The sequence below is a fragment of the Sander vitreus genome, chromosome 23 (genome assembly GCF_031162955.1).
Source record: "Sander vitreus isolate 19-12246 chromosome 23, sanVit1, whole genome shotgun sequence".
Lineage (NCBI taxonomy): Eukaryota > Metazoa > Chordata > Actinopteri > Perciformes > Percidae > Sander > Sander vitreus.
Window position 1 is genome coordinate 8,233,735 of NC_135877.1, and position 21,682 is coordinate 8,255,416.

The 21,682-nt window shown below is 39.1% G+C and overlaps 1 protein-coding gene across 2 annotated transcripts in view; it reads right to left on the reverse strand.

Moving 5' to 3' along the window:
- cerk (ceramide kinase) overlaps positions 1-21,682 on the reverse strand; it is a 43,058-nt gene that overhangs the window by 11,455 nt on the left and 9,921 nt on the right. For both annotated transcript variants that reach the window (XM_078281627.1, XM_078281628.1), the window contains 10 exons: positions 19,563-19,700; positions 17,787-17,909; positions 15,825-15,950; positions 15,157-15,223; positions 13,624-13,769; positions 7,821-7,895; positions 7,440-7,592; positions 5,939-6,044; positions 5,304-5,383; positions 1,225-1,430 (listed from right to left, as the gene is read on the reverse strand). In XM_078281627.1, the coding sequence (XP_078137753.1) occupies positions 1,225-1,430; positions 5,304-5,383; positions 5,939-6,044; positions 7,440-7,592; positions 7,821-7,895; positions 13,624-13,769; positions 15,157-15,223; positions 15,825-15,950; positions 17,787-17,909; positions 19,563-19,700 (1,220 nt within the window). The remainder of the gene's footprint in view (positions 1-1,224; positions 1,431-5,303; positions 5,384-5,938; positions 6,045-7,439; positions 7,593-7,820; positions 7,896-13,623; positions 13,770-15,156; positions 15,224-15,824; positions 15,951-17,786; positions 17,910-19,562; positions 19,701-21,682) is intronic.

Genomic DNA, 21,682 nt, shown 5'->3' on the forward strand with positions numbered 1-21,682 from the left:
TATATCGTCGGCCCACTGCTTTTTGTCTTTAGCAAACACAGATTTTTTTAAACAAACCAATATTCAGCTTTTCATTATTTAAAAACAACTCACCAAAACCATAACTACAAAACAATTTGCATATATCGTTAGACCAAGGACCAAGAATGTGTTTATCACAGAGAAATATTTTCCTCGTCAACCTATTTGCGTCCATATCTAATAAACAATTCCATAACTGGGCCATACACATCTTCCAGCGAGCCTCACATGATTCCCATCCCATGTCTCCCACTATCGCCAACGTCGGGGTATATTTATGCACACCCAGAAAATCTCTTATGGCACTATTTTGCACTAATTCACAATTAGATATATTCCTAAATCCTCTAACACCCACAATATAATCAAGTATAGGGCACACACAAGCTTGAAACAATTTAGAATAAGTTTGAAAACGTATGTCTTTCAGATTCTTGCTTTTACCAATGATTCCTCCCAAAGCTCTACGTGCTGAATCAGCAAGAACCTTAACACCTTTTCTGAAATTCATATGTTCATCAATATAGAAGCCTAGATATTTATATGAATCTGCAATGTTCAGCTTGTGTGACCCAATTTTAAACTCACAAGTGCTGCGAGTAGTTAAAGGTTTTCTAAAGTGAATTATTTCTGTTTTTTTCTATTGATAAAGTCTCCATTTATTACACCAATCATCAATATAGGAGAGCATCCGCTGCATATTATCTTCAGAGGGTGACAGTAATACTATGTCATCCGCGTACAAAAGAATACTTATTTCATTTCCACATCTTATCCCACAATTCAATGCTTTAATTTCCTTTGCCAAATCATTTATATAAATTGCAAATAATGTGGGGGACAAAGCATCACCCCGTTTTACCCCTAATGATGTTGGGAACCAGTTTGTATGGAGTTCCATCAATCTTACACATACTATGGGCTTGTGATAAACAGACTTCAGTGCCCCATTTACCCCGTACTCTATAAGTTTATATGGTAACAGATCCCTGTCAGACAGATAAATGTCTCCAGCTCTTTTCAATTCTGAAATATACTCTACAGCATGACTCATACACTTGTTTATGTGCACTTACTTTAGAAGTATGAAATCATAAACTGAGTAGTATTCCCATTGGGTAACGTCAGAAAGCGCTCTGCAGTTAATCATACACTGAGCTGAGCTAAAGATGCCATACTTTATCACCACTCCTTCACTCCTACCTGGTCTTCTTTGTTGGTGTGTCGAAGGAGGTGTCTGAGGAAGTTCAGACGGGAGCACTTCCTGACGAGGATGAGGTCTGTGGTGCCGTCGGCGAGGTGAGCAGAGGGTGACAGGCCTTGTGGACTGCGGGGACACGCGCAGCTCATACTGGCCGCGTTAATGGCAATAAACTTTCCACGGATCACACTCCAACCACCCATGCCATCTGAAACAGAGGTGTCAAGCGTTGGAGTATGACCACACATACAGTTTGCTTAGCTGTACTTTTGGGCATACGTCTCTTCGACTCACTAAAGTAAAAATCAATCAATCAATGATAAATAAAATGCTGACCATTAGTGATGCACCTGAAGATGGGACTAATACAAACAGTAAATCATCAAAAGGAACCAAATGTTGAGTTTCCAACCAACATCAAGTCCTGCAGAACTACAACCCCCCCAGCACACAATCACCTGCAATTGATAGAAATGCCTGGTTGTGTTATTGGTTTTTACATCTTTCTGGACTGTTTCTGGTTTACTTAACTCTTTTTGTATTGTTCTACTGCAGTACTAAATCCTTTCCATCTGCTATTGACAATTTTAAATGAGCAGACCTTGAGCTGCAGTGAATACACTGTACTGCCAGCTGCAGTTCTGCAGCATTTGCAAACATGCCACATTACATTTAGTTTGTAGTATTCTGCCGGCTTTAAGTTTCTTACTTGTGCAAGTAAGATAAGAGATACATACTGTATAAACAAAAAATTCCTTTCAGGCTCACGTTTGGATGTTGCAGAAGTGCTGATGTTCGACTGAAACAAATAATCTGTTAGCAGCAGTAGCGGAATCTGGTTTTGAAATGCGTATTTTGCTTTATGAGACCTTAAGGTTAAGTTCCCAGCTTGTTACACATCAGCAGTGATGTTGATGAGGGTCCATTAGGATCCAGATGTCTTGGCAGGAATTCTCAGAGCAACTTTACTCTGATGATTGAGCCAAGATGAAAACTTTAGTGCTGAAAGTAATGTGTGTTACCCTTGTAGGAGAGCTGACTGTCTTACATTTTAAAATGCAATTAAATATGGCCAAGGAAGGTTTCACAATATCTAAAGCGGGAGTCGTATAGATAAAAGACTGATTAGATTAACCTTGAGTTTGCCTTTTATGATTGAATGCACACGTGGCCTCTAAATCTGAAATAACAGACGCAACGGTTGCACTTCACAAATCACCGCTCTGTTCCTCGGAGATTAGCGACTGTTCGCAATGATGGCAAATCAAAGGCACAAAATCCCCCACAGGGGGCCGCCAGTGCCTGTCACCAGCTGCAAAAAAAGTGATCACAGACGTCCAAACCTCAGAGGGAAAATTATGTGATCTCGGAAAGCAAAACGATTCATTACCTTTCCCCCCTCATTTTGCAAAACAAACTTACAGAGGTGATAACGTGAACCGATGATAACAAGCCCGCTGAGGCTACATAAAAACAACAATATTCTAATTGGGAAGCAGTGATTAAAGCTGAATATAAAAAAAAAAAAGAAACTCCGACTGTAGGCTCTGCATTAGGAGTATGTTTCCAAATGAGTATTTGCTTTTGGAGGAGAGGCTGGCTCATTTGCAGAGAGAGAGAGCGAGGGTGTCGTGCCTCATTGATTTAGCAGTTGTCTGAGATTTCCCTCGCCAGAAAGGAGGGGAAAAAAACACACTAAATCGCAAAACAAACGGCAGCACTGGCATGAGACAAACCCCCTGTCAGAGCTGGCAAAGCCAAATTCTTTCCTGATTAGTGGGAGTCTGTCACACATCACACGCAAACAGGTTGCGCTCGCTTTCATATTTACACAGGAAAAACATACACACACTCCATATGAAGTCCCAGATAGCCAGGTCAAGAGAGAAAATGTTAAATTTAATATAACGACACTAATTAGACAGGAAAAAAAACACACCCTGCATCTTTGAAGCTCCAATTACACACACACAAACACGCACCGGTGCATACACACAGGAGTCAGTATTTCATCTGCTTCCGGAGGTTTGTGCTGCTGTGTCAGTGGGTTGAGAGTTTGTTTGTGTGTGTGTGTGTGTGTGTGTGTGTGTGTGTGTGTGTGTGTGTGCGTGCGTGCGTGCCACGGTCAGGGGGACAGACAGGGGACAGGAGGGGACGTTGTCCTACTCGAGGCTGAGTGGACAGACACCAGCCTCTACGAGGGAACATGTAATCTCATCAAGCAGACGCAGGGGTGCATGCTGAAGATTTGGAAATCGATAGGCAAAAAAAGTCTCCAGCGGGGCACGGCGGGGTGTTGTGCAGTGTCATTAAAATCAGTTTATATTTTCTCGTCAATAACTCATCAGGAATCTCATCAAGAATTGTTGCCGTGCCGCGGGAGAAAAACAACCCCAACTAAAAATGGAAATATTTGAGAAGGGGAAGATGATGTTGTTATTTACACTCAGTCCACCTCAGGGGCCAGTTTCAGGAAGGAGGTTTAACAAACTCTGAGTGTAACCCTGATCTCTGAGTTGATTTACCCTGAGATGGGAAACTCTTGAGTTTTCGGTTCCAGAACAGCTGATTTGGGTAGAGTAGGTTCACTCAGAGTTAAGCACGTGCACCACCACTAAAAAAAAAAGGCAGGATGAACGGAGCCATGATACTACGATTCACCATGGTAACAACCACAAACAAACTGGTCGGCGGAAATACTCATGTGCACAAACAGCGAGTTTGAACATATATTTCATTAAAAAAAGCAACACAGCGGCTGCTGCAAAAGAGAGAGAATTTGCGTGGGAGAAAATTGCTGCAAGAGTAAATGCGTAAGTTCCAATATAGTGTATTAATATCATATTTATATATTTAGAATAATATTACTGGTGAAATGGTATTGAACCTATAATCTATTTCATTTAGGTGCAATCCTGCGGGCGAGAAAGTCCTAGGCCTACTAATCCCATTCTGCGGCTGCAGCACCATCATTAACAGAATTATAATTCATAATCTTTTATTTCAAAGGGTTCACATCATTCACCTGCAATACTGTGGGACTCCTTTTTAATGGCTCTTACTGGTTTGTGTCCAGGGAACACTACAAGAACGTTTAAAACACGTTTCAGAGCGAGTCACACTCTTCTGACAGTGGCTTTACTGATATGCTCCGCATCACCAATGTCACAAAGAAAACTGCTGTTTGCAAAAAAACGTAATGCGACACAAATAATGTGCTGGGATGTAGAGCATGTCCACGATGGGTGACGTTAGTGATATGAGGACGGATAAGGTTATGTAGCCTACATAACTGATAGACTGTGAAGAAAAAATGATACCGCTCAAATAGGAAGGCTAGTATCTGGAAATGAAAATTAATCTATAGTCGGGGCCTCAATATCATCTCCCGACGCATGTTTAACTCCCTGCAAAGTAATACAGCTTCTTCATCAACGGGATCGTCGACAAAAGGAAATGCCATGTTTTGAGAAAAACAAACGTTAGGCAGACTAAAACCAACCCTGTTTTTTATTCATGCAGATAACAAACTGCGCTAAAATACGCCTGATACAGACTGAATGAATGAATGAATGAATGAGGAAATGAAAGAGCGCTGTGTCAGAGGGAGGAGGCTGAGAGAAACTCAAGGTTTATTGAAGAAAACCTGCCCCCGACCAGGTTAGGTTCACAGACTCAGTTACCATAGTAACTGACTCTGAGGTTAAGTTACCTCGCTTTCTGAAACGGGCTGGCGTTACCCCTCTCTCTCAGGTCTGATTAACCTCCCTTTCTGAAACCCACAGTTTCCCTCATCTCAGGGTTAACAAACTCAGAGTTTTCACTAAACCTGCTTTCTGAAACGGACCCCAGGTACTGCAGAATGTAAATCTCACCTGATGATTTGTGTGTGTGACTTCAAGGGAAAAGAAAGCCAGTGTGGGATTGTCTCTCAAACGACACCCTTTAGAAATACTCATTTTCACACATCTCAGAAGTCTAGAAATGGTTTCAAAATGGACAAACAAGCGAATAACGAGGCAGAGAGATGACAAATATGCTTTTCGGTGTGATAAATCTGACACATTTGGTGTACCCGTACCTTTATCAGACTTTTCCTTCTCCTCTGACATCTCCCACTGTGTGTCCTTTGATGAGGGCTTGTGCTGACAGATGCGGCACCTGAAACATCAGCGTAACCTTGCTTTACAATCATCAAATCGTCAGTGCTGCTGTGACATTCAAGGTTTTAACTAGCTTAGATGACTCATTGGGAGGGAATAAATTCAGTCCAGCTTAAAATGTCTTGTATTGTGTTTAGCTATTTAAATATTAGTAGTTCTTTTGTCAAAAATGCTCAAAGAAGTCTACACCCAGAGAAGCCTTTTGTGGTATCATCATGTCTCCTTTAAAGGTAAAAGTAAGTAAGTTGTCGGGAAACATGGCATTTTACAGATTAATGGTTTTCAGCCCCTTTCTGTCCCCATAAAAAATGCAAACAATATCTGCGCCCAGCATCTCAAAAACCAAAGCATTAGACAAATGCTTTTTTTTTTTGGTAAAGACTGAATGGGCTCTTAGTCCACAATAAATCAGATGGGCTTCCTGACAAAGTAAACCATCCCATTTAAGCTCTGGCAGATGCACTGCTACTATTGAAGTGCATCAGATAAGTTAGCACATTGTGAAAAAGTGCCAGAAAGCTGTAGAAATGGATATCTCTGATGCTTTATTTACCCGGATCGACACTGCAGCTTATCCCTGGGGTCCCCCTTGTTGTTCTCAGCGGGGAGGAAAGAGATGCTGCCTTCGTAATAGTTGTGACTCAGAAAGGTTTTTACCCCTGGAACAAAACAACAGTATGGGCCACAGAATGCATGTAAATATGTTTTACTTGTTGTGTTTGATTTATCTTTAATTATACCTGACAAGACAATAAAGAGTAAAATTCCTGAAGCGACACATCTGCAAAACTAATTTGAATACTATTCTTCTCTTTCTTTAAATTCTAGTCATGTGATTCTCTAGGCTGTTGTAGGTTTAACTGGGTAAGTATTTTCAGCAAAGTTTGGTGATAAGGCTATAGTAAAAGTAACACACAGTGTGTGTATTTAAAAGCTGTGTTGCATTTGGTGGCCCTGGGGCCTCATTTACAAACTATGCGTACCCAGTTCTGTGCTTGAAACATGCTCACTTCTACAAATATAATAGAATTAATGGTGGCCTATAGTCATCAGACAGTCATGGTCCCTGGAGGATGAATTATATCGATTCCCTGACTTTAGCTCTAGTGCCACCATGGGTTTGACACTTCATGCCAACTATTGGATGGATTAGAAGATGGCAAACTGATGCTAAATATTATAACTGCTTAGCATTAGGTTGTTAGCATTGTCATTGCAACGATGGATGGATGGATGGATCCCAAAAAAATGGGAAATTCCAGTGTTGCAGCAGCAAAATATTAGACAAACGACTCATATACAGAATATACATAAAATAATAGGATACAATATACATAAAATAATAATAGGATAGAATATAAGAACAAATAATTTAAAATATATACAAGTTGGGAATACAAATGTGCAACTGTTTAACTCGTATTACATTAGCATTTATCTCAAAGCACCACTGTGCCTAAATACAGCCTCACAGAGCTAATACCGTCGCTGTAGTTTCTTGGTCTTGTTTTGTCAACATTAGCCTGTACGTGCACAAGCAGATGGATTTAGAATAGGTGAGATTTATAATTTAGCATTGTGTAAAGGTTTATGTTCTTCTTACATACACATTCAGAACGTGTTCTATACATGCTTTAAATAATTATTGTCATCTGTGCAGTTGGCCCCAGTTTAATTTAGCTCAGTTTCATAACTTAAATCATAAGGCTGATGTCTTTGTTAAAGCATGTTACAGTACAATGTGTGCAAGTATTTATGTGCAGCCCCAGTGGGAAGAGGTGTTAGTGAGTCCCACTACTGAGCTACACAAATGCTTGCACTAAATCCACAAGTCTAAGAATGTGTGTTAGATTTTTATCTTTAATCCTTCAAAGTCTGGAACCGGAGCAGGACCAGTTTAACCGTAACCGGGTTACGTCACATTAAAAATAAGCAGGTGAGAAGTCAGTTATCTCATAGGTCAGTGAGCCAAGGGTTAAAGAAAAGAGGTTAAAGTGTGTAGGTAGGCTTAGCCTGAAGAGTCATTCAAGTTAAGAAAATGATGGCCCTCATACCTGACAGGTCATATCTAGCAGGACCCAGCCATCTCTTCCTCTCGCTGTCTGTCAGAACATCACCATAGAAACCGTAGCCAAGCAATGAGACTGAGTATCTAAGAAAGACATCATTGTGGTGAACTGAACACACATCCATCGGCTGGGAATCACCTGTTAAGAAACACCCAGTAGAGTTGTAAAAAGCAACTCCCTGCTTTGTTACCACAACAAACACATGGACATGAAATGAAAACCAGTTACTGTAATAACCGCTTGTTGTTGGTAGCTTCCTACACAACACTTGCAGCATCTCAGAAAATTGAAACAGCATGCCACCCTGACACATTGTATGCTGTAAGTCCTCTGTAAGTCCTATGAGTCTTTCAGTTACTTACTCACCCACGATGATGTGTAAAGCAGAAGTAACTGGATCGTTGGTTCCCACTGTGGCATAGCAGATACAATCAGTGGACCCTGTTGAATAAGAGACACACAGGTCGATGGTCAGCCATTATAGCACCGGTGTAGACATGTTAAAGAAACTGTGATGTGAAAAATGCCTTTTTAACTTAAGAATTAACTAACTATTACACTGTTTTCACTAAAAAGTAAATACAAAAATATGTTTTTCACAGTAAACCTCCACTATTTAAAGCCAATATGTGTAGACATTTTAATTTCTAACTTTGGTGTCTCTGTGTTAGCAATTAAAAAGTAATTGTTAGTAGACATCCTGCTGCCTGATTGTGTGAGTTTTCCAAAAACAAGAAGTTGTGCCAACAGAAAAACGTGAAAGATCACATAACTGCTATGTACATAACACTTCCTGGAAAACTTTTTTTGCAAATACCTACTGGCATACTGGGATGGATACACATAAAAGACTCAGCAATGCTAGCAGCTCTGTGAGGCTATACTAAACGGTAATATCAGTATGCTAACATGCCCACAATGACAATGCTAACATGCTGATTTGTAGCTGCTATAATGTTTACCATGTTCACCATCTTAGTGTAGCGTGTTAGCTGGCTAACATTTGGTCACTAGACCTAGAGCTGCACTGGGGCACCGGCGTCTAAACCGGGGACTGTCCCCGGAAACCGGGGACGTCTGGTCACCCTAGGCTGATGGGAATGTCGTTAGTGTGGTCATAAACCAAAGAATTGGACAAACTAAATGCGTGGTCTGACGATTATCAGATCAATAGTCAATAGGTCACTACAAACCACAAATTGTGAACCTCTTGGTGGGGCTAAAGGTAAAGTCAGGGGATCACCAAAGTCATCACAATTCATCATGTAGGACCCATGAATGTCTGTACAAAATGTTTAACAATCCATCTAGTAAATTTGCAGGATAAGTAATACTTCCCCTTTTTATAAAGAAATAAAAATAGTGTAGTTTCCTTATTTCATTATTTGCATGCACCAGTTCTGGTCTGGCCAGTTGCCTAACCCAGTTTGTTGTTGCAGGGATGTGTCAACCGTCATGTAGACAGGAATTGAATCAGATGCTTGATTCAATCATTTTATCTTAGTGAAATGACTTTATAAACCTAAAAATTAAACAGTGGAGTTTGGTTAGACCAACCAGGGAAATTTGCACATGCCTTCTGATACAATATCACATTGATATGATTATGATTTTTTTGAGATGTGCTTTCTATTACTGGACTCTGAAGAACAGTCAACGCATAGTGTCATTAATATTCTTAGAGGTACAATGTGTCTTCAAAGATGTTGCTATACACTCAGTGGTTAGAGCAGGCGCACATGTACTGAGAGGTTTATGCCTCGACGCAGAGGTCCAGGGTTCGAATCCGACCTGTGTCGATTTCCTGCATGTCTTCCCCCTTTCTCCCCTTTCTCACCTAGCTGTCCTGTCAAAAATTAAAGGCGGAAAAGCCCCCCCCCCCAAAAAAAGATGTTGATATCTACAGTAATAAGACCAGACTGTACAGGCATGTTGTGAGACTCTATTGGCAGGTAAAGCTGCAATGATGTAAATAAGATGTGGACATCTCTTATTCATAATTAAAACCAGCCATAAAAGATGTGGTCCTTGGTAGAGTAACATAACTTTCAAAGCAACCAAGTACGAAGAATTCAGTTGAATGATTTTATTAGGCAGAAGTAAGGAGACGTTTCAGTTATAAAGTGAACTAATAGGATAGCTCAGAGCCCCGGACTATCATCCGCTCTCTTCAGCCAACAAATGAGGGATAAGAGGCATCCCCTGCCTTGAGAGAACTGTTGAGTTTGATATTAAATATTTCAACTTGAGAGGTATAAAGGCTCTATCCCACATGGCTTAATTTCAGACCTATCTGCCCTACTTTGATCATCTTCAAGTGGTGAAATGGACCTACTGCTACTGATAAAAGACAGAGAGTGGGGGAGAAAAGAGAGTGAGATCTAACTAGTGATGTTTTGAGCTGGCTCACAGAAGCGTGACAGAGGAATCAGGCTCGTCATTCGGCAGTGGACACACAGATGAGTATGAAGATGAGCACTCTCTCTAGCTTTCTCCTGCGCTTTCTATGAATATCACTTATCTGGCCTTTGATTCTTCCCCTCCAAGCTTTATAATCACATCCTAACACTTTCCTATTGCTTCTGACGGCACTGCACTCTCTGCTATTTTGCTGAGCATAAAAAAAACCTGTGACATATGCTATTTGACTCTTCTAAAGCTACCCAGTAAAAGCCAACTGACTTTAAATGGATTTAAGTGGCGCACACAGATGTTCAATGATGTTCAGTCCTCAGATGTTCAATGTTTTATTCCTTTTACTTTACTCAACCGCAGTAGCCTGTTGGCATATTCAGAGGAGAGAGCATAAACTGTCAAAAGGCATATCCTCAGCGGAGAAGCTGCAGTTTTTATCTGCATCTTCCCCAAAACTGTCTCGCCAGTAAGATCATCTTTGCAGTGAAATCATCTTCATCTCAGGGACAACAATGGAGTGTAGATGCTTTTTGGTGCTGCCCCAAAAATGATATTTTTGCTATTTGAATCCTCAGTACATGAATGTATTTATAACTGCACTTTATAACTGCAACTTATGACAGCAGTGAACCCTTTCGAACTAGACAAGTGGGCCTTTGAACAACATATCATTTTAGTTCTTTCATTAAAATAACCTACTTTCAATGTGTCTGGGTTAACTGACATTTATTTTCAGACCATACTAGCTAAAATCAGTAGCTGAGTTTACAAGCACTGACGAGAGGTTGGCCTTGGCCATTTGATGGTTTGTTTAACTCTTGATGTAAGCAAACCAAAGCACCTTTAATTCTACAATCAGTCCTGCATTAAATGGCACACCATATAAAAACATCTTTCAAACAACTATTGTATATCTACTTGAGAGCTATTATCCCTGCCGCTAGGGCTGCAGCTATCGATTATTTTAGTAATCGAGTATTCTACCTGCCATCGATTAATCGAGTAATTGGATAAGAAATACTTTTTTATTTTTTTTTTTTATTTTATTGAAGAGCAATAATATACAAGTTTGGTTTAATTTTTCGGGGAAAAAAAAGCTACATTCTAATTGCCTACATTGCTTACAATATCTCTCAAAAAACTAAACATTAAGTGCATTTAAGTGTCATATTACATTGTTTTTTTTTTCTGAAATGCAATAACAACCTCAAACGAAGGCATACATTAAACATGCATAAACATTACCTTAAGTTATGCAACTTAACTTTCAGAACTACAAGTTTTAACCTGAGACTGTATATATGTATATATCTGTATATAGGCCTATATGTAAATATTAGTTATACTCAACCTATTTTCATTTATATATTTGATTACAATGCTACACAGCTCTGTTACACTTATGCTAGTATATCGTTGATCAGCTGTTTCTCCGTGAAGAGAGAGAGTGAGAGAGAGGGGTGCGCAACAATCAGCTGTTTTTCCTTTTCTTGTCTTTGTTTTTGCTAGTTGTTGTTTGGTGTAGTTTCATCGTCCATACGACTCTGTGATTTACTTTTGTCGGGTCCGCTTCGTGGAATAAATTAAGTTAAGACTCAATGTTTTCTGTTGAGATGCTGAAGCATTGACGTCTTGCTATTATTGTGGTAAGCTAGTTTGATTTTGCAGTAGACACACTGTACAGAGTTTTCGTTTTAATTACGTTTGAACTGATTCCAAACTTTGGACACTTTCTGTTGTCTTCTCCAGTCTCTGTCTCTTCTTTTAGCCCCCAGCAGCCCCTCACTATTTACGCTCTTTCTTCATTTTGTAATCTGCGCCGTTGAGTCTTCATGGCATGTTTTGACAGCAGCGTCAGCCCGGTGTGCGAAAACACCGTGAGCGACACAACGTTGGTAACATTGATTAAACGAAGCTTAAAAAGGATTTTTAGTAATCGAATTATTCAAGTTACTCGAGGAAACGTTTCAGCCCTACCTGCCGCCCTGAGTTTTCACCGACGGCTTAAAGTATCTGAGCTGAGGTGTAGTGAGAAGATGTTTGACCTTTTATGCAATCATATGAAAATATTTTACACACTAACATGGCAAGGACAATTGAGTCAACACAACCAAGACATAGTTGTCTAAAAAGAATTTACTGTGTCCCCAGCCAATTTTTAAACCCCTCTGCTATTCCAATCAAGCTGGGCAACAGAGAGCCTCACATTGGTCTCCATGTACTGTGTTTCTATCCTCATGAAAATTACAGTGATTTCAAAATGTCACACAGCACGTTTCCATTTATGGCGCTGGGAATGACTGACCCTCCTCAGGCCCCTGATGGGACCCCCAGCCCTGTTGCCATAGATATTCTCTTACGTAACTCCGCAACCCCAGGGCTGTGGTTCTTCATAATTAAAATCAATAACATTTCTGTTAAGTGGGATTGTTATACAGGAGCGACCATTTAAGCCTTTTTAAAACTCTAGCAACACTTCTGTACAATTCAAGAAAAGACTTGACATTTATCATGCAACACTTATCTTGACAAAACACAATCTAGTTAGTATTTGAGTATACAGTGTCAGAGTACGTGCAGAGAGGAGAGTGAGCAAGAGTTTTTCCATTTGAGAAAAAATAAATGTGTCCTTTTAGGCAAATTATAACATGTCATGTCAGCATTACATTATGTTCCACAAAGGCTAATCGTGGAAAGAAGTGGTGTCTTTCTTTCCTTTTTAATTTTTATTTTTTTTTTTTTACATGTGACTGAATGTAAAGGCAAAATGGTGAGCTTTAAAAGAAGCATTTGTTCTCTGATTCTGGAGAAGTTACACCACAAACTGTTGTGTTTACCTGTGAAGTTTATGTAGTTTATAGAAAAACAACACAGGCCAAAAAGTGCATGCAATTCTAGGCCAGATTTTTTACTTTAATACATTTGTAATTGTAATAATAATAATTGAGTGCATTTTCTTTCCTTTTTCTAAATATTGTGTGACTTATATACATTCACATCAAGGTGTTTGCAGCCATAGGAGCACAGAAATGCTAAATAATTTGAAGGAGTTCTCATGTAAACAATTCCATTTGTCATTTTTTTAGCCTTTACTGAGATGCAATTTAAGTTTGGTGTTACACTAATTTCATGAAAAGCTTGAAAAATAGTTCATTTGTTTTCTTGCTAACAGTTCGATGAGAAGATTGGTACCACTCTCATATTTGTCAGTTAAATATAAGGCTACAGCAGCCTGTTAGCTTAAAGTAGGTTAGCTTAGAAGTTACTGCTCCCAGGCCAAGAAATGGCCAAGCACCCCACGTCAAAACACATGTCATTTTTACACTTTGACTTTAGTGTAGATTAAACAGACATAACATGTTAATTAGAGAGGTTTAGAGGTGCTGGTTGGCTGTTGTTGTTACATTTGGATAGAGCCAAGCTAGCTGTTTTCCACATTTTTCCAGTCTTAATGCTAAGCTATGCTAACCGGCTGCTGTCTGTAGCTTCAATTTTATCGTACAGAAATGGTGGTATCAATCTTCTTTTTGTTCTTTTTCATTTATACTCCATATTTCTATGTTAGTTGGAACATTGGTGTCGTTATCGATCTTATATTCTCCTCTAACTCTATGGCAAAAAAGCGAATTGCGTATTTCCTAAAACTAACTATTACTTTTAAAGCTTTTAACAAAACTAGATAAACACCAAAGTTAAATTCCTTAAATATGATATTCAGAGATCATTATCTCTCTCTATAATGACCAAAACTCACCGGCAGGAATGATCCCTATGTGTAGAGAACACGGCACCAACTCAGCATCTGGTTGGTTCTGGTCCACTCTATTGTCTGTTTGGGTCCTGGTGACCAAACCATGCAGGATCTCACTGAACATCCCATCTCCACCCACACACACCACCCTGGACAGACAAATGATATTAACAGTTTACACGAGACATGAGTTCTGTGACACATTTGAACAGGATTGTTTAAGGTAATACAGGTAGCCTGGGAGAATGCCACATAAAGAGTTCAAACATGTGCATTTGTTTGCAATAAAGCACAGATTTATGATAAAAACTACAACAGCCAGAAAATCTTGACAATATTACCAGTGGGCAGCAGGAGTAAAAGTGAAAGCATTCAATAAATAAGAATATCACACTATGCCACCCAACATTACACCTTTTTTTAAGTCTATATCAAAACCTTACAGAAATAGACCTATACATTATATTAACTGCAGAGTACAAACATAATGGACCCTAACCCTGCTGGATAGACGCTGGAGATGACGGGGCACTCAGCAGGAAAGACAGTTAATGTTATTGATGCCCTTTATGTTCAGGTATGAGTTGCATTTTACCATTACATTTTCTTGAGCCGCAGCATCATGTACAATTGCTGAAAAACATAAACTTATGTGGCTTATTTGAGTGATCTGTAGATTTAGATTTATTGTACAGTTATTGTTAAGAGGTTCTCGAGAACAGAATCAGCTACATGCCTAAAAGTATAGTAAAATGGAGAAATTCACACATTCATATTGACATCTGTTTTATTGCCTTCAGATCTGAACTGCTGCTTTTGCTACCTCTTGATTTTAATTGAGTGAGTAAAGCATTGAGTAATGCAGATTGCTCTAAGATACTTCTCAAATACTATTGACTGATATCTTGCAAATAAGCGCACTACAGGTCTATTTTATAGACTGTAAAAACTAGCCATCTCAGAAATTCCTTCAGTTAAACTCCAATAAATCTGAAGTTGTTGTTGTTGTTGTTGTTGTTGTTATTATTATTATTATTATTATTATTATTATTATTATTATTATTATTAATCACAGGTTCAGACTCTATATGCTTACACTTAGGGTCCTTTTCCCTCCATTCTTCAGGTTAAAATGTTAATTGGCCCACACTTGAATATGAGGTTGAAGGGAAAAAAATCCTGAAAGGATTAAAACAGCATCTCTTTGTTACACTACCAGAATGTCTACTGATGTTAATCTGTCAACTGTTAGGAAATCCCGATCTAAATAGATAAACACTGATCAAAAATCACGCTAGGTTACAAAAACTCAGTACAAGGAAATGCAGGCCAACGTGTGAGAACATCAGAATAATACTAGTTGAGTGTAAAAACAACACAGGGCTTTGTCTCAGTCATTGCAATCTGACACAACACTGTAGTGTAACACTCAAAAGGCATTGTTACAATATGAACAGACAAGAGTCAACTTCATGTCACAGAGAAGAACCAGTATTTAATGCCTGAAAGCAGCAGCTACCGAGCTTGAGTACTCACCCGTCATATTTATCTAGATTGGCCTCCGTCTTCAAGTGGTCCCTGGCATGATTGGCTCGCTCTGTAACTACGGAAACAAATCAAATGGCTAGTGTTGGTACAACTTCAATGAAAGGGAACATACAGAAAAAATAACTTGAATCTTTGTGGCCTGACGAGCACAACAAGCATGCAGAGGAAAAAAAAGACAAGGAAAAGTGCTGCACTTTTGAAACATTCCCTGGAACTCGGTCGTCGTGCAGATTAATGTTCAGAAAAAGCAAAGGCTCACAATCGCAAAATGGCACACAACAACCTAATTCAGCTATTGTATATTAGCCTGCAAAATGAGTGCTGTGCTAACAAAGACAATATTTCAACAGTAAATCTGTTTTCCAGGCATATAATAATAACACAAAAACAATCCTGCAGCCCATCAATACCCCAGACTATGTGTAGCTGTAGGAAACACTTATTGAATAATAGATGTGTTTGGATACCCAAGCTTATCAACTATCACTGCTTCCATTAAGGTGGTGGCATGATTAATGGCACTATAAGCCAAATCATATCCTTGCAAGCCTCTACGGTCCCTTCGAGAGGCCACAGTGGCAGTGGAGATCTATATGGCGGCCATCAAGACTCATTTTTTATTTAAATGTTAAGGAACGCTACTGATAGGGACCCACCAATCACGTCGGCTAAGATGCAGGCGCGGTGAAACAGTGGAGCCACCTTCTGCTCGTAAATACGCCTCCCGCGCCGCTTTCCTCCGTAGGGATTGATGTACACCAGAAGGCTCTTTGGTCGGTTGGCTGCAAAGTGAGCGAGGGGAATGAGAGAGTCATTAAAAAGAATGTTTATTTTTATTTTTTACAAATGTGTAACTGACAGCAGCTTGATGAAGTTTTCATTAACCAGAGACCTTTCTCAAAATGCTCAGTCAAACTGACTGGTCTCCAAAAACAAGCCGCTCAAGAAATAAATGGTGTGTCTACTGACTATGGTAGGAGTGTGAAGCAATTTAGAGGTGCTGCATCATTCGGTGATAAACCCATAAAGTGCTGCAATGGAGAATACTAAATGGCTTGTTGATGACTGTTGTGTGTGCATTTAGGACAATAAGAGATACAGCAGCTGCTCCAATTGAAAATGAATGGATTGGGATCAAGAGTTAAATGAGCACAAAGAAATACAGGGTGCAATATTGTTTGGCAATAAGACAAAAGTTCCATTAGATTACATAAATGGATTGTCAATGGGTGATGTAAAGGTGTACTGTGGAGGAGAATAACGCTATTGAACACACTAAGGTTTCATTTTCACAGAATGCAGTTCATTTTTGTTGAATTGATTCATCCTGCCAGACAAAATGTGGCCAACTAGACCATTTCAAATGGGTTAAACCCATCTTACAGTCTAATTTTCACATGCTAGTTATACACTAAATCCTGTAGAACTCAATCGTGTAATCTCTTTGCAATCACATTTTAAGTGTAAAGAACTGTACTTTGCACTCAACTAGGTCAAACATGTAAAAAGCTCAATATGTTGTTACTGATATGTTTCTGGTCATGTAATATGTTAATTCATCATTGAAAACCATATTACATTCCTTACATCTTCAGGTTGAACTTTTCTTTTCTTCCCAAATAAAAAATGTGATTAATGATGTGCTGTTATGTACATTTTCAGTCCAGAGTTATATTTTGTGTTTTAAAAGCATGTTAACATATAGGAGACTATGCACATTCTTTGGAGCACATCTGGACAGTAAGATGGATGCAACCAATAATACGGACATCCTCTTCATGCCAGCCAAAGATATTTTTAGTACACCTCTTTATGTTTGTAATACCACCATTTATGTATTTTGTCAGACTGCTGTTGCTGGCTCCATTCTTTACGTCTATGCCTGTGAGGTACTGTCTAGAAGAGAAACGCAGGAGGGCAAACTATATTGTAGGTTTTCCTCTGGGCTCTCTTGAGGGCATCGATACCACTAAAAAGAATGAAATGTTTTTTTATAGGCAATAATGCACACTTTCTTTGCAGTCTGGTTAAGGAGTAGAAGAGCTCATTTCACAATAAGTCTTGTCGTCTTCAAAGCTTTAATTACAGTGTCTTGGTCTTTGTGATATTAGTCTGTATACTGTTCATTTACATAATTTCCCCTTTGTTTACCTCAAACACTATTGGTATAACCCACAATAAAAAGCATCCTTTTCCGGTTTCAGAGGTCTTCCTTGGGCCATATGGTGGTGTCCCAATGAAGTCGTCCATAAACCACTCAGAAAAAAAGATTGTACATACTATAGTCCAATCTTAGCCTGAAGAACAACAGGTAGCCATCTCTAAATTAAATTCATGAAGTCGTCATGTTTGGCACACATTGCTAAAATCAATTAGCTTTGCCTCAACTGCTACTTTCACGTGACCAATGTACTACTGAATACTTTTTTTCCCACAGTTACATTTGCCCTTTGTCTCTGTGTAGTGCAGCTTAATGACGTGTGTACTCCATTTTCTATTTGCCCTAGTACTCACCAAGCCAGATTCCCAATACATGGCACTTTTATGGATCCTAGTCAATAAACTGATCAAAGTACATTACCAAGTCTTATAGAGAACATCATTAAACAGTTACGTACTGAGTAATGACATTTGCTCATTGATAACTTGGATCCACTGCTCGCAGAGTCCCTGATTGGCAGAGTGGAAAGTGACATCAGCACATCGCCACTGGTGCTGCCTTGTTCTTCTAATGTAGGAAACTGTAGAAGAACAAACCAGAAGGAAGGGACAGAATGTGAGAAAAAGAAAAATATGATTTGTCATAGGTGTACTCACTGATAATGGCTCACATTTTTACATTCCACAAAGACATTTTGAGGTCTAGTCTGCTGATAAACACACGCTGTTTGCACTGTCAACCTTTCTGTTCCACTCTAACCACTTACCATTACAAACCAACACCTCATAGTTCTTAGAACAAGAATGGAAAGAGTATAGAGGCAAGATGCTATCACTAAAACAAAATAATTCCTGTTATGATTTCTAAAGATAACCCCACGTGATAAATAAAGCCTTAACTTCCCGGATATTATTTACTGTGAAACACCCATCATTGTTTGTTACTTATACTGTAATTTGGAGAGTATTTCTGGGCACTAGGGCTGGTCTTTTTAAGTATCATACTTTGTCCATTTGGCCATTTTGCACAGACTACATTCAGTGCTACCTGGCTTTGCTATGGTGCAGACTTGGCCTGGCTTTATCCTTACCAGCCAGGTCAATCAGTTATATTGATAACAGTTAGGTGTGTAATAAATGAGTGCATGTGAGAAATTAAGTAGTCAGTGAAGTAAAACAGGGCTCTGCTGATAGTCAGACAAAAAAACTCAAGATGGAGTCACATAATATCCTGCCAGGAACATTACTGAAATATTTACATGAAGGAGCAAAAAAATCACTCGCTAAGCACTTTGACAGCAGATTCACTCACTTACCATTTCAAAGTCAAATTATCACACTAAGCATTCTTCAAGTCCAAATCACTTACAGTACCTCGTACTTGCAGTGGGGTAGGCAACAAGACGTTTAGAGTGGATGTGAACTCATCCTTTTAATAAGTTACATAATCAGGATGCAAGTGACGGGATGTGTCTTTGAAGCCAAGTTTCCACAGATCGTGGGAATGCAGTCGTGTCAGGCTCGACACACTCTAATGCCAGTAAAAGCTCACATTAGTGAGGTAATTTTTAACATTTGGCTGTGATAAATAATGTAAATCCGATCTTGTTTGGATATAATCGAATGGCTCAAAATTAAGCTTTAGCCCATAAGTCACTGGCTTGCTGCCATCTTAGACCCTGTCGGCTAAGCTGTGAGGGACTCTCTTGTTATTGCATTACTTTCAGACTGTGGAGCTGTCTACAGGCTTATTTCCAGTGTCAGATCACTTGCGATTGGTGGAGCTGAACAGTCTTTTGGCACACTTACTCAAAATGTAACTGTGATTTGGCATTAACCTACTATAGTAAAATGAAAGTGACTGAGCAAAACTGGCTTCAGGCAACTTTGTTGGAAGGAACAAAAGACACTATCTATTTCTCAAAGCGGCACCTCAGCTATTTAGTATTGGACTTTCATAAAGATGGAGGACTTGTGAGAGACAGAGTAAAAATGGATGAGATATACTGTGTTTTAGTTCCTTAAATGGGTCAACCCCTAAAATGCTGGCTCCTACACTTGCCATAATGCAACTTGTCATTTTCTCAGATTTTACAAAACTTATAACTTATACTAAATTATACAACTGTGTTCAGATGCCAAGTAGTACTCCCCATGACAAGAAAATTGACTTTGAGGTGTAAAATCTGTGAAATGTCCCTTTTTAAGTGTGTATATCAGTATAGGTTCAATACCTGTGAATGCATGGGGATACAGCTGGGAGTGCTGCTTTGCTTTTTTCTGACTCTTCCTGGTGCCTTTGCTGTCTTGGTCATCATCTTTGGTCTTGCGGACAGCCACTATTTCACACACCTGAACAGCATGGCTGTGTGCTGGAGAGACAAACAAATAAATAAATGTTTTACTCATACAGCATCATGCATAGGTTATTGTGTAATGCAGTTAATATATTCTCACATGTACACACACACACTTTGACAAGTCAAAGCAATTGTGGAAGTGCAAATTGCCAAATATCATTCATAACTTTTGTTAAGATCATTAAAGCTGCAATAATCAATGTTTTTTTTAATAACAATGGATCACACGATCCTGCGTAATGTGAAAGGGGTCGCTCATAGAGACAAATCCACAAAGAATTATCACCCAACTCGGCAGGTCCCCTCAGCTCTACGGAGATCGTTTCAGGTCATTGTTATGGTTTTATGGCCCACAACTTTTACTGTTTATTGGTTTGGTTCAGTCTCACTGAACTCATCAGCCTCATTTCCAGATGTAGCAGGCAGCTGTTTCAGTAAAAAGGCTCCGATAAACCCACTATACGCTTCCTGCCCAGCACCAAATGGTACACAGACAAAGTGTCAGACCGAATATTTAGCAGCTAAAGCGCCATATATTCCCCTTAGGAGTGGGTGGAAAAAAAACGATAAAAGTAGAGTGAATATTGGATTTCATCCATCAAACGAATGCTACAATTGCTCTATATCTGCTGGATGTGTAAACAGGCAACTGTTTGCTAACAAGAAATTAGCTTTTCATTCATATTACTAACAGTAAAATGAATAGGAAGAATAACAGCCATTTCCTAAGAGAGCTGGTGAGTGTGTGGGAAGGAACTGCATCATCTTGTTCTTTTTTTCCCAAGGGAACGGAATTAAGGCTGCTAGTTTTAAAATGACTTTGGGATGAAAGACTTTGGCAGTGTTTGAATGGTTTGTTCATTAGCAGAATTTGTCAAGTATGGTTTGATCTGGTACCTCCTGACAGTGAAGAGATGGGGTGGGTGAGTTGCCTTAAAGAGCTGCTAAGGGACATCAATATGATATTAATTCACTGAAAGGCAGAGATTAAGAAAATAAAGGGAATTGTTGGGAAATTGTTTCTTTTCACATACATACTGGTAAGTGAGGATAAGCTGGGCATAGTATGAAACCAGGGGAAATCCAAATAAAGGCAATGAAATCATTAAAGAATTGCTTCAACACCCATGGTATGGATGTTAAATCGGTACAACGCAGTGCTAGGAAGGTGATGCCTAAATATTTTACACTAGCTCTCACAATATAACTTTCATTTGTGAACCGTTTCTTTATTTAAATCCAGAAATCATAAAGCGTTCAAGCACAGCAGATGGCTATGCTACTAAGGGAATAAATTCAAAAATGCACTTTTTTACTAGAAAACGACAATATCACTTGCAATGAGTTGAATTGACCTCTTCAACTGCATCAGTAACAGGCATTCCAGTCTCTCCTACAAATATAGTCAGCTGATATGGTGAAATGGATAGGAGGGAGGTATGACATATTATTTCTCTCCTGGGAGTCTGAGGGAATAGGATTTCATTTCTTTCTCAAATAAAGATGATGCGCCATGCAGGCATGAATAACTTTATGACCATCGATATTCACACTTTGACAAATAGGAAGAGTTATGGCCATGTGGGTAATAGTTTTTTTTCAGAAAAAAATAAGAGGAGGAGTTTCATTCCAACTATTTGAAAAATGGCACCTAGTGTTCTGCCAATGTGATTGTTGGTGTTGAATTAAAATATATAATAGAGTACTAAAAGTTACTGCAACTTACACATTCCATCCGTTTTCTAAACTAATTATCCTACAGGGTCACAGGGGGCCTGACACTATCCCATCATTGGTCTGTGATGATGGGATTGATGTAGTACTAATAGTACGTACAATTCATATTTTGAGTTTTCGATTCACCTGACCTGCATGTCTAAAAAGACTATGGAGTTACCAGGAGTCTAATAATAATATCTTCTCTTTTGGTAGAGGCTAACACATGCCATGGCCAAGCTAACACAACTTGTAACACAACTTGTTACCAAAAACTA